General features: G+C 49.6%; 1 protein-coding gene across 3 annotated transcripts in view; it reads right to left on the reverse strand.

The window, feature by feature from the left end:
* Positions 1-142: 142 nt before the first annotated feature.
* Positions 143-12822, reverse strand: part of NLRP12 (NLR family pyrin domain containing 12) — a 32122-nt gene continuing 19442 nt past the window's right edge. Inside the window, exons 6-10 of one of the 3 annotated variants that reach the window (XM_017497915.2) lie at positions 12522-12692; positions 9556-9726; positions 4151-4321; positions 2579-2749; positions 143-1170 (exon numbers count right to left, since the gene is read on the reverse strand). In XM_017497915.2, coding sequence (XP_017353404.1) covers positions 1083-1170; positions 2579-2749; positions 4151-4321; positions 9556-9726; positions 12522-12692 — 772 coding nt within the window. In that variant the 3' untranslated portion in view covers positions 143-1082. The remainder of the gene's footprint in view (positions 1171-2578; positions 2750-4150; positions 4322-9555; positions 9727-12521; positions 12693-12822) is intronic. The other 2 variants (XM_017497910.1, XM_017497912.2) reach the window with 2 other exon arrangements.

A 12822-nucleotide genomic window follows, 5' to 3' on the forward strand; every position in this document is an offset into this window, starting at 1 on the left:
TTTTTTTGAGGCCCAGTTTAGCTATGTTGCCCAGGCTGGAGTGCAATGGTTCAACGTTGGCTCACTGCAACCTCCGTCTCCCAAGTTCTAGCAATCCTGCCTCAGCCTCCCAAGTAGCTGGGACTACAGGTGCATGCCGCAATGCCCAGCTAATTTTTTTTGTATTTTAGTAGAGACAGGGTTTCACCATGTTACCCAGGGTGTTCTGGAACTCCTGAGCTCAGGCAATCCACCTGCCTTGGCTTCCCAAGGTGCTAGAATTAGAGGCGTGAACCACCAGCCCCAGCTATAACAAGCATTCTAAGGGTCAGCTTGTATACCAATCTCTTCCCAAATGCCGAGTGCCCCACATAGCCTGTGACATTGGAGAATAGGCTTTCTTCAGCTTGGCACAATTTGCCTTTGGACCAAGCGCTTTGTTCCTGTGCATTCCTTGCTGGATGTTGGCATGCATTCCTAGCGTCGTCCACTAGATGGCAGTGGCACCCACCCTAGAGCTCAAATATTACTAGGTCCGGATGCAGCCAGGGCTCTGCAGGGCTGGATGGCCTTCTGAGGCCCCCTACTGGGCATTTTTCAAGATCTTCCTCTGTTGCCCAGGCTGGGGTGCAGAGGTGCAATTACAGCTCACTGCAGCCTCATCCTTCTGGGCTCAAGCGATCCTCCCACCTCAGCTCCCAGAATAGCTGGGACTACAGGCATGTGTCCTCCTGGGTCATAAATTGTACTAATAAATTTCACCGTGTTACCCAGGCTGAAACGTTGGCTAATTCGTAATAGTGGAGGCGTGCTATGTGGCTTAGGCTGGTCTTGAACTTCTGGACTTTAGCAACCATCTTGCCCCACCCCCTCTTGAAAGTACAGGGGTTACAGGCATGAGCACCACACCTGGCCCCCTGTTGGGGTTTTACCTCTCCTGTTAGGGGCCATCAAACGTTAATTTGATCCCAAGCAGAGGGACTTTTGATCTTAGTCTGCACGAGTTTGTAGGAAGGAGCCTGATCATGAGGCTGTGGGAATGACGAGCACACTCCCATCTTCCTCTGTCCAGATTTCAAGTGGGAGCCAGCAGACAGGACCATTCAGCAGCCAATGTCCAAGTAAGGTTTTGTTACTCGAAGCGCCGCCAGCCTACTGTGGGTCATTTTATTCAGGTCCATCCCAAATAACCTGTGGACACAAGAGTTGATGTTACTGTAGTTCACTACTGCGGCATTCCATTAATAAGCCTAAAGTATCTATTGTGCACCAACGTGATAATTCCATCATCCTGCAGAAATTCCACCCAGCAGAGTTGGAAAGCAGGCTTACTGCATGCCACACACAAGTCCCCATGCTGTTTTAACTCAGCTAATTTTTTTTTTTTTTTTGAGATGGAGTGCCCAGGCTATATAGTGCAGTGGCACAATCTCAGCTCACTACAACCTCTATCTCCCAGGTTCAAGCAATTCTGCTTCAGCCTACCTAGTAGCTGGGATTACAGGCATGTACCACCAAGCCCAGTGAATTTTGTATTTTTAGTAGCGATGGGGTTTTTCCATGTTGGTCAAGCTGGTCTTGAACTCCCAACGTCATGTGATTCACCCACCTCGACCTCCCAAAATGTTGGGATTACAGGCGTGAGCCACTGTGCCGAAGCTGAACTTGGCATAATTTTTTTAGACAGGCTCACTCTGTCGCCCAGGCTGGAGTGCAATGGTGTAATAATGGCTCACTGCAACCTCAACCTCGTGGGCTCAAAGGATCCTCCCATCTCAGACCCCTGAGTAGCTGGGACCACAGGGGTGGGTGGATGGGTGTGTGTGTGTGTGTGTGTGTGCGTGCACGCTTCTCCTAAAGACGGGATTTTTTTCATGTTGCCCAAGCTGGTCTCAAACTTCTGAGCTCAAGCAATTCTCCCACATCAGCCTGTCAAAGTACTGGGAAAACAGTTGCCATGCCCTGTACCTGGCCTAAACTTTGATTGCATAACTGCACTCCAGCCTGGGTGACAGCAAGATCCTGTTAAAAATAAAAGGCCACCCACAGTGGCTCACACCTGTAATCCCAGCACTTTGCGAGACCGAGGTGGGCAGATCACCTGAGGTCAGGAGTTCCCAAAATGGAGACGCCATCTCTACTAAAAATACAAAATTAGGCAGATGTGGTGGCGCATGCCTGTAATCCCAGCTACTTGGGAGGCTGAGGCGGGAGAACTGCTTGACCCAGGAGGCGGAGGTTTCAGTGAGCCAAGATTGCACCATTGTACTCTAGCCTGGGAGACAGAGCAAAACTCCATCTCAAAAAAAAGGGTGATTGGAATTTGAATCCAAGCAGAGTAATTCTAGATGTCACTGGAATTACAGCAATCTCCAGTGCAATAGGTAAGCCACAATGGTCCCCTTCCATAGACAAGGAGGTTATCCAAGGTCACATAGCTAGATGACCTCAGTATCTTCAAGAGGTAATGCTTAGCCTGAGCTGTGTGCCCCCTCATTGCATAGGCCAGTCCATTAAAGTATCCATCAGCTTATCTACCCCTCATGCTCCCAGCCCAATGTCCAGCGTCTTCCAGAGAGAATCAGTCATCATCCCTCACCAGAGAACTCGGAGTTTGCAGCCAGGATGGCTAAGCCGCTTGCAGAGCAGTCGGACACCTGTGTCCCCTAGGGCGTTGTTGGTCAGATATAGCTCCGTCAAGGTCTGGTTGATCCCCAGGGTGAAGTAAAGGTTCTTACAAGCCTTGGCTGTGAGGCCACAGCTATCCAACCTGTTGAAGATAAGGAGCTAGTTAAGGCTACTTTTTTTTTTTTCATCCCCGAGATGCTGTCTTGCTCTGTTGCCCAGGCTGGAGTGCACTGCCTCGGTGATCTTGGCTCACTGCAACCTCCACCTCCTGGGTTCAAGTGATTCTTCTGCCTCAGCCTCCCAAGTAGCTGGGATGACAGTCACCCGCCACCATGCCCGGCTAATTTTCTGGATTTTTAGTAGAGTTAGGGTTTTACCATGCTGGCCAGGCTGGTCTCAAACTTCTGACCTCATGATCCACCTGCCTCAGCCTCCCAAAGTGCTGGGATTACAGGCATGAGCCACCACACATGGCCTCAGGTGCTACTACTTAATGTTACCTGGATGCAGATTCTCAACTCTGTTGCCCAGACTGGAGTGCAGTGGTGAGATCTTGGCTCACAGCAACCTCTACCTCCCAGGTTCAAATGATTCTCCTATTTGTCTCCTGAGTAGCTGGGATTACAGGTGCACACCGCCATACCTGGCTAATTTTTGTATCTTTAGTAGAGATGGGGTTTTACCATGTTGACTAGGCTGGTCTCAAACTCCTGACCTCAAGTGATCCACCCACCTGGGCCTCCCAAAGTGCTGGGATTATAGGCGTGAGTCACCCTGCCTGGCCCCTAACATTTAAAAAAATTAGGTGGTGCATGCCTGTAATCCCAGCTACTCAGGAGGCTGAGGCAGGAGAATTGCTTGAAGCTAAGAGGCAGAGGTTGCAGTGAGCCAAGATCATGCCTCTGCACTCCAGGGTAACAGACTGTATCAAAAAATAAACGAGATGATACCTCATACCATTCTAAATCCTTCAGATTAGGGCTACAGCTGTCATGGTAGAATGGTAAGGAGGAAAGTCACTATTAATATTTGATTGAAATTTACACAATACCGTATTGAATTATTACTTTTTAGATGGAGTGTTGCACTGTCACCCAGGCTGTGGTGCAGTGGTTTGATCTTGGCTCACTGCAATCTCTGCCTCCTGGCTTCAAGCAATTCTCCTGCCTCAGTCTCCTGAGAAGCTGGGATTACAGGTGCATGCCACCATGCAAGGCCAGCTAATTTTTTTTCGTATTTTTAGTAGAGATGGGTTTTCTCCATGTTGGCCAGGCTGGTCTCAAACTCTCGACCTCAGGTAATCCACCTGCCTAGGCCTCCCAAAGTGCTGGGATTACAGGCATAAGCCACCATGCCCGGCTAAATTTTTTTTTAAATGGGGCAGTACCCCCAAATCAAGAATTAATTCAGAGAGACTTCCTGTCTTGTCTTTCCACCTCTCTTCTACCTGAATCTTTGTGGAGAAGGCAGGATACTTGGTAAATAGAAAAATGAAGGATGAGAAAGCACTTCCACTGTTCCCTCCTCACTCCCTGATGCTCACCACAGTTTCCGGAGTCTGCAGGTGGGATGTTGCAGCCCCTCGGCCAGCAGCCACAGGCCCCAGTCTCCCAGGTCGTTGAAGCTCAGGTCCAGCTCCTGGAGGTGGTGGTTGGCCTGGAGCACGGTAGAAAGACCCTCACAGGCGGCAGCACCCAGCCGGCAAATGCCCAACCTGCAAAGACAGGATGCCAGAGCGGACTGGGAAGCATTCTTCCTGCAAACACCTGCTGGGAGGGCCCTGCGTCAACCCTGTGCTGGTTGCAGATAGGGACACACTCAGTCTTTACCTTTGAGAGGACAAAAAGATAAGACCAAAGTAGAAAGATGAAAGGAAGGGAGGAATACAAGAACAGAAGGAGGCCGGGCATGGTGGCTCACACCTGTGATCACAGCACTGTGGGAGGCCGAGGCGGGCAGATCACAAGGTCAGGAGTTCAAAACCAGCCTGATCAACATGGTGAAACCCCGTCTCTACTAGAAACAAAAATTAGTTGTCTGAAAGGGTTGATATCTAGAATTTACAAAGAACTAAAACAGATTTACAAGAAAAAAACAAGCCCATTCAAAAGTGGGCAAAGCATATGAACAGATACTTTGCAAAAGAAGACATACATGAGGCCAAGAAACATGAAAAAATGCTCATCATCACTGGTCATCAGAGAAATGCAAATCAAAACTACATTGAGATATCATCTCACGCCAGTTAGAATGGCGATCATTAAAAAATCTGGAGACAACAGATGCTGGAGAGGATGTGGAGAAATAGGAACACTTTTACACTGTTGGTGGGAGTGTAAATTAGCTCAACCATTGTGGAAGACAGTGTGGCGATTCCTCAAGGACCTAGAAATAGAAATTCCATTTGACCCAGCAGTCCCATTACTGGCTATATATCCAAAGGATTATAAATCATATTACTATAAGGACACGTGCACACAAATGTTCATTGCAGCACTGTTCACAATAGCAAAGACCTGGAACCAACCCAAATGCCCATCGATGATAGACTGGACAGGGAAAATGTAGCACATATACACCATGGAATATTATGCAGCCATCAAAAACGATGAGTTTGTGTCCTTTGTAGGGACATGGATGAACCTGGAAACCATCATTCTCAGCAAACTGACAGAAGAGCAGAAGATCAAATACCACATGTTCTCACTCATAGGCGGGTGTTGAACAGTGAGAACACATGAACACAGGGAGGGGAGCACTACACACTGGGGTCAGTTGGGAGGATATAGGGGAGGGATGGTGGGGGGTGGGGAGTTGGGGAGAGATAGCATGGGGAGAAATGCCAGATGTAGGTGATGGGGAGGAAGGCAGCAAATCACACTGCCATATGTGTACCTATGCAACAATCTTGCATGTTCTTCACATGTACCCCAAAACCTAAAATGCAATAAAATAAATTAAAAAAAAAATTAGTTGTCTGGTGGCGTGTGCCTTAAGTCCCATCTGCTCAGGAGGATGAGGCAGGAGAAATGCTTGAACCTGGGAGGCAGAGGTTGCAGTGAGCTGAGACCCTATCAGTGCACTTCAGCCTGGGCAACAGAGCAAGACTCCTCACAAAAAAAAAAAAAAAAAAAAGGGCCGGGCGCGGTGGCTCAAGCCTTTAATCCTAGCACTCTGGGAGGCTGAGGTGGGTGGATCACGAGGTCAAGAGATCGAGACCATCCTGGTCAACGTGGTGAAACCCCGTCTCTACTGAAAATACAAAACATTAGCTGGGCATGGTGGCGCGTGCCTGTAATCCCAGCTACTCAGGAGGCTGAGGCAGGAGAATTGCCTGAACCCAGGAGGCGAAGGTTGCGGTGAGCCGAGATCGCGCCATTGCAATCCAGCCTGGGCAACAAGAGCGAAACTCCGTCCCCAAAAAAAAAAAGCAAATAAGGCCAGGCACCATGCTTATGCCTGTCATTCAGCATCTTGGGAGGCTGAGGCAGGAGGATTACTTGAGGCCAGGAATTTGTGACCAGTTTGGGCAACCAACAACTTGTTTCTACAAAAAATTTTTTTGAGACAGAGTTTGACTTTTGTTGCCTGGGCTGCAGTGCAATGGTACGATCTTGGCTCACTGCAGCCTCCGCCTCCCGAGGTCAAGAGATTCTCCTGCCTCCGCCTCCCAAGTAGATGAGACTACTGACATGTGCCACCATTAATTACATATTTTTAGTAGAAGTGCAGTTTTGCCATATTGATCAGGCTGGTTTCCAACTCCTGACCTCAGGTGATCCACCCACTTCAGCCTCCTGTCTTCAAAAAAAATTTTTTTTTTTTTTTTGAGACGGAGTTTCGCTCTTGTTACCCAGGCTGGAGTGCAATGGCACGATCTCGGCTCACCGCAACCTCCGCCTCCTGGGTGAAGGCAATTCTCCTGCCTCAGCCTCCTGAGTAGCTGGGATTACAGGCACGCACCACCATGCCCAGCTAATTTTTTGTATTTTTAGTAGAGACGGGGTTCGCATGTTAGCCAGGCTGACTCCTGAGCTCAAGTGATCCACCCACCTCGGCCTCCCAAAGTGCTGGGATTACAGGTGTGAGCCACCGCGCCCGGCCAAAAATATTTTAAGAAATTAGCTGGTGCTGGCCAGGGACGATGGCCCATTCCTGTAATCCCAGCACTTTGGGATGCTGAGGCCTGGCCAACATGGTGAAACCTTGTCTCTACTAGAAATCCCAAAAATTAGCTGGGTGTGGTGACACACATCTGTAGTCCCAGCTGCTCAAGAGGCTGAGGTGGTTCAGTCACTTGAACCCAGGAGGTGGAGGTTGCAGTGAGTCCGTATTTTGCCACTGCAGTCCAGCCTGGCCAATAGAATGAAACTCTTCCTCCAAAAAACAAACAAAACAAAACAAAAAAAAAACGACATTAGTTGGGGCCAGGCAGGGTGGCTCATGCCTGTGATCCCAGCACTTCGGGAAGCCAAGGGAGGTAGATGACAGGGCAGGAGTTAGAGACCAGCCTGGCCAAACCCTGGCTCTACCAAAAATAGAAAAATTAGCCAAGCGTGGTGGTGTGTGTCTGTAATCCCACTAAAGAGGCTGAGGCTGGAGAAGTGCTTGAACCTGGGAGGCGGAGGTCGCAGTAAGCCAAGATTGTGCCACCGCACTTCAGCCAGCATGACGGAGTGAGACTCCAAAAAGCAGACAGTTTGCTGGACACGGTGGTGCGTACCTGCATTCCCAACTACTACTGTGGAGGCTGACGTTGGAGGATCCCGTGACCCCAGGAGTTGGAGGCTGTGGTTCACTGTGACCCCGCCTGTGAATAGCCACTGGACTGCAGCCTAGGCTACACAGCAACAGCCCATCTCAAAAAAAAAAAAAAAAAATTTGTGCGTAATTTTGTTTTTTGCTGGTGCCTTGATAAAAAAAAAATACACAAAATATATTTTTGAGCACCTCTACCCACATCTTGTACTAGTCACTAGGAGATAGAGTTGGAATAGCTCCTATGCTTGTAGAATGCTACCACACACACATATACACAGATTACAAATTTATTTTTTGAGATGGAGTCTCGCTCTTGTCACCCAGGCTGGAGTGCAGTGGCACAATCTCAGCTCACTGCAACCTCCGCCTCCTGGGTTCAAGTGATTCTTCTGCCTCAGCCTCCTGAGTACCTGGAATACAGGTGCCTGTCACCATGCCCGGATAGTTTTTCTGTTTTCTTTTTTTTTTTGAGACAGAGTCTTATTCTATCACCAGGTCCAGAGTGCAGTGGCGCGACCTCGGCTCACTGCAACCTCCACCTCCCGGGTTCAGGCAATTCTCCTGCCTCAGCATCCCAAGTAGCTGGGACTACAGGCACACGCCACCATGCCCAGCTAATGTTTTGTATTTTTAGTAGAGACGGGGTTTTACCATGTTGACCAGGATGGTCTCGATCTCTTGACCTCGTGATCCACCCGCCTCGGCCTCCCAAAGTGCTGGGATTACAGGCTTGAGCCACCGCGCCCGGCCAGTTTTTCTATTTTTAATAGACACGGGGTTTCACCATGTTGGCCAGGCTAGTCTCAAACTCTGACTTTAGGTCATCCACCCACCTTGGCCTTCCAAAGGGCTGTGATTACAAGGGTGAGTCCCCGAGCCCAGCCTTCAAATTTCAATAAATGGTGCTAAGGGAAAGTATGAGGTCACATAGGATCACAAATCTGGGAACCCAGATCATAGCCGGGGATTAGAGGGGGTGTCCAGCTGGGTGTAGTGGCTCACACCTGGAATCCCAGCACTCTGCGGGGGCCAAGGCCCGAGGATCTCCTAAGGCCAGGAGTTTGAGACCAGCCTAGGCAACAAATCAAGACCTTATTCTTACAAAACAATAAGTAAAAATTACACAGGTGTTGCGCCATTGCACTCCAGCCTGGGCAACAGGAGCAAAACTCTGTCTCAAAAAAAAACTAGCCAGGTATGGTGGTGAGTGCCCGTGCCTTCAGGCACTCAGGAGGCTGAGATGGGAGATGGGAGGACGGCTTCAGCCAGAAGGTTGAGGGTGCAGTGAACCATGATCACTTCACTGCACTCCAGCCTGGGCAGCCAGCAAGACCCTGTCTCAAGATAACAAAGTGTCTAAAGAGTGTTCTGAAGAAAAGCTGAACTCTGGGCAAAGAGGGGACATAGCAGGACTGCATTCTAGGGAACAAGAATTGCTTGTGCAAAGGGCTGTGTGTCAGAAAAAGCCTTTAACGAAGGCTGATGTGGCTAGACACAGTGGCTGACACCTGTAATCCCAGAGCTTTGAGAAGCTGAGGTGGGCACATCATGAGGTCAGGCGTTCGAGGCGAGGCTAACCAATATCTCTAACTGTTTTTCTAATTTTGTATTTTGTAAAAATAGAAAAATTAGCCAGGCGTGGTGTTACAAGTTTATAATCCCGGCTACTCAGGACGCTGAGGCAGGAGAATCGCCTGAACTGGGGAGGTGGAGGTTGCAGTGAGCTGAGATGGTGCCACTGCACTCCAGCCTGGGCAACAGGAGCAAAACTCTGTCTCAAAATAAAAACGAAAACGCTGATGTAGGGCCAGGTGTGCTGGCTCATGCCTGTCACAGCGCTTTGGGAGGCCAAGATGGGCTGATCGCCTGAGCTCAGAAGTTTGTGACTAGCCTGGGCAACACGGTGAACCCTCATCTCTACTAAAACACAAAAAATGAGCCAGGAATGGCAGTGCGCGCCTGTAGTCCCAGCTACACGGGAGGCTGAGGCGGGAGACTTGCTTGCACCCAGGAGGCGAAGGTTGCAGCGCGCTGAGATTGTACCACCGCACTCCAGCCTGGGCAACAGAGCAAGACTCCATCTCTGCGGGGAGAAAACGGTTGCTGGAGTAGCTAGAGTTGAGAAGCAGAGGCAGCATGGCCTCTGCGGTCCCAGGTGAGGGTCTGGGTTTGTGGATGGGGACTCACCGGAGGGTCTGGAGCTTGCAGGTGGGATGCCTGAGGCCCTCACACAGCAGCAGTGCCCCGGGGTCCCCCAGGTCATTGAGGCTGAGGTCCAGCTCCGTCAGGCTCTGGTTCACGCCGAGGGTTGAGGCCAGCCCTTCACAGGCAGCAGCAGTGAGGTGGCAGATCTTCAGCCTGCACAAAACAAAATCCAATTTAACAGCGTCATGGAGACTTACTAAATTTTGAGGCAGGGTCTCACTCTGTCCCCCAGGCTGGAGTGGAGTGGTGCAATCTCGGCTCACTGCAACCTCCACCTCCTGGGTTCAAGTGATGCTTCTGCCTCAGCCTCCCAAGTAGCTGGGACTACAAACGCCTGCCACCACTCACTCCCCGCTAATTTTTGTATTTTTAGTAGAGACCATGTTTCACCATGATGGTGAGGCTAGTCGTAGTCTCAAGCTCCGACCTCTCAAAGGACTGGGATTACAGGTGTGAGCCACTGGGCCCAACCCCAAAATCTTAACAGAAATCATTTTCAGACGATCCATTTTAAAAAGGGGCAAAAGATTTGAATATGCATTTCTTCAAGGAGGGTGTACAAATGGCCAACAGCGCCTGAAAAGATGGTAGGTCTCACTAATCATTGGGGAAATACAAATCAACACCACAGTGAGATAGCAACCCATACCCATTAGGATGCCTACTTTTTTTTTTTCTTTTTTTGAGACAGAGACTTGCTCCGTCAGGTGCCAGGCTGGAGTGCAGTGGCGCGATCTCAGCTCACTGCAACCTGCGCCTCCCGGGTTCAAGCAGTTCTCCCACCTCAGCCTCCTGGGTAGCTGGGATTACAGGTGCACACCACCATGCCCAGCTAATTTTTTTGTATTCTTAGTAGAGATAGGGTGTCACCATGTTGGCCAGGATGGTCTCGATCTCTTGACCTTCTGATCCACCCACCTAGGCCTCCCAAAGTGCTGGGATTACAGGCTTGAGCCACCGCGCCCAGCCATTTGTTTTTGTTTTTTGAGATGGAGTCTCACTCTGTCACCCAGGCTAGAGTGCAGTGGCAGTATCTTGGCTCACTGCAACCTCCTCCTCCTGGGTTCAAGCAGTTCTGCTTCAGCCTCCCAAGTAACTGGAACTACAGGTATGCACCACCATGCCCAGCTAATTTTTGGATTTTTTTTTTAGAAACGGGGTTTCACCATGTTGTCCAGGCTGGTCTCAAACTCCTGACCTCAGGTGATCTGCCTGCCTTGGCCTCCCAAAATGATGAGATTACAGGTGTAAGCTACTGTACCTGGCCAGGATGCCTACTATTAAATATAATGCCTATAATCCCAGCACTTTGGGAAGCCTAGGTGGGCAGATCGCCTGAGATCAGGAGTTCGATACCAACCTGGCCAACATGGTGAAACCCCGTCTCTACTAAATCTTTTTTTTTTTTTTTTTTTTTTTTTTTGAGACGGAGTTTCGCTCTTGTTACCCAGGCTGGAGTGCAATGGCGCAATCTCGGCTCACCGCAACCTCCGCCTCCTGGGTTCAGGCAATTCTCCTGCCTCAGCCTCCTGAGTAGCTGGGATTACAGGCACGCGCCACCATGCCCAGCTAATTTTTGTATTTTTAGTAGAGACGGGGTTTCACCATGTTGACCAGGATGGTCTCGATCTCTTGACCTTGTGATCCACCCGCCTCGGCCTCCCACAGTGCTGGGATTACAGGCTTGAGCCACCACGCCCGGCCTACTAAATCTAAAAATACAAAAAAAAAACTAGCCGGGCAAGTTGGCGGGTGCCTTTAATCCCAGCTACTTGGGAGGCTGAGGCAGGAGAATCACTTCAAGAGTCACTTGTGAGGTGAAGGTTGCAGTGATCAGAGATCGTGCCACTGCACTTCAACTGGATGACAGATTGAGACTTCATCTCAAAGAAAAAAAATGAGGGAAAGAAAATAGGCCAGGCACGGTGGCTCACACCTGTAAGCCCAGCACTTGGGGAGACTGAGGTGGGCGGATCACCTGAGGTCAGGAGTTGGATACCAGCCTGGCCAACATGGTGAAAACCCACTCTACTGAAAATATAAAAATTTGCCTGGTGTGGTGGTGAGCACCTGTAATCCCAGCTACTCAGGAGGCCGAGGCAGGAGAATCGCTTGAACCTGGGAGATGGAGGTTTCAGTGAGCTGAGATTGTGCTACTGCACTCCAGCCTCAGTGGCAGAGCAAGACTTGGTCTAAAAAACAAAACAAAACAAAAAACACTGACTTGGGTGCCATGCCAGCAGCTCACACCTGTAATCCCAGCACTTTGGGAGTTTGAGACCAGCCTGGTCAACATGGTATAACGCTATCTCTACAAAAAAAAAAAAAAAGAAAGAAAAATTAGCTTTGCAATGGTAGCACATGCCTGTAGTTGAAGCTGCTTAAGAGGCTGAGGGGCAGGATGATTGCTTGAGCCCTACTGTTCTTTGTTTTTTGAGATGGAGTCTCACTGTTGCCATGGCTGGACTACAGTGGAGTGATCTTGGCTCACTGCAACTTCCGTCTCCTGGGTTTAAGCGATCCTCCTGCCTTAGCCTCCGGAGTAGCTATGAGTACAGGTATGGGCCACCCTACCCAGCTAATTTTCGTCTTTTTTCTTTTTAAAGTATCTCTTGGTCTCTTAGGCTGGAGGGCAGTGGCACAATCTTGGCTCCCTGCAGCCTCCTGGGTTCAAGCAATTCTCCTGCCTCAACCTCCCTAGTAACTGGGACTACAGGCGCCACCACGCCCAGGTAATTTTTGTATTTTTAGTAGAGACTGGGTTTCACCATGTTGGCCAGGCTGGTCTTGAATTCCTGACCTCAGGTGATTTCGCCCACCTCGGTCTCCCTAAGAGCTGGGATTATAGGCATGAGCCACCATGCCCTACCTGTGGATGCATTTTTATACCGTCATTCAGTATGAAGGGATTTGCCATTTTATTATAGTTGAGCTCAAGAAGAACTCACCACAAAGTCCGTAGTCTGCAGGCTGGGTGCCTCAGTCCCTGACACAGAAACCTCAGGCCCAAGTCCTCCAGGGCATTTCCTGTCAGGTCCAGCTCAACCAGATGTGGGTTTGTGCTGAGCACAGAGGCCATCTCCTGACACGCCCCGGACTCCAGCTGACACTTCCTCAACCTTGGGAGGAAAGAGAGGTTGAAGAGGGAGCCGTCTTGCTTTTCTGTGTCCTGATCACTCATGCCCTGGCCTGTTTATTTTATTTTATTTTATTTTATTTTTTTTTTCTTTTTTTTTTTTTTTTTTTTTT

The sequence above is a fragment of the Cebus imitator genome, unplaced genomic scaffold, assembly GCF_001604975.1.
Source record: "Cebus imitator isolate Cc_AM_T3 unplaced genomic scaffold, Cebus_imitator-1.0 Scaffold235, whole genome shotgun sequence".
Taxonomy (NCBI): Eukaryota; Metazoa; Chordata; class Mammalia; order Primates; family Cebidae; genus Cebus; species Cebus imitator.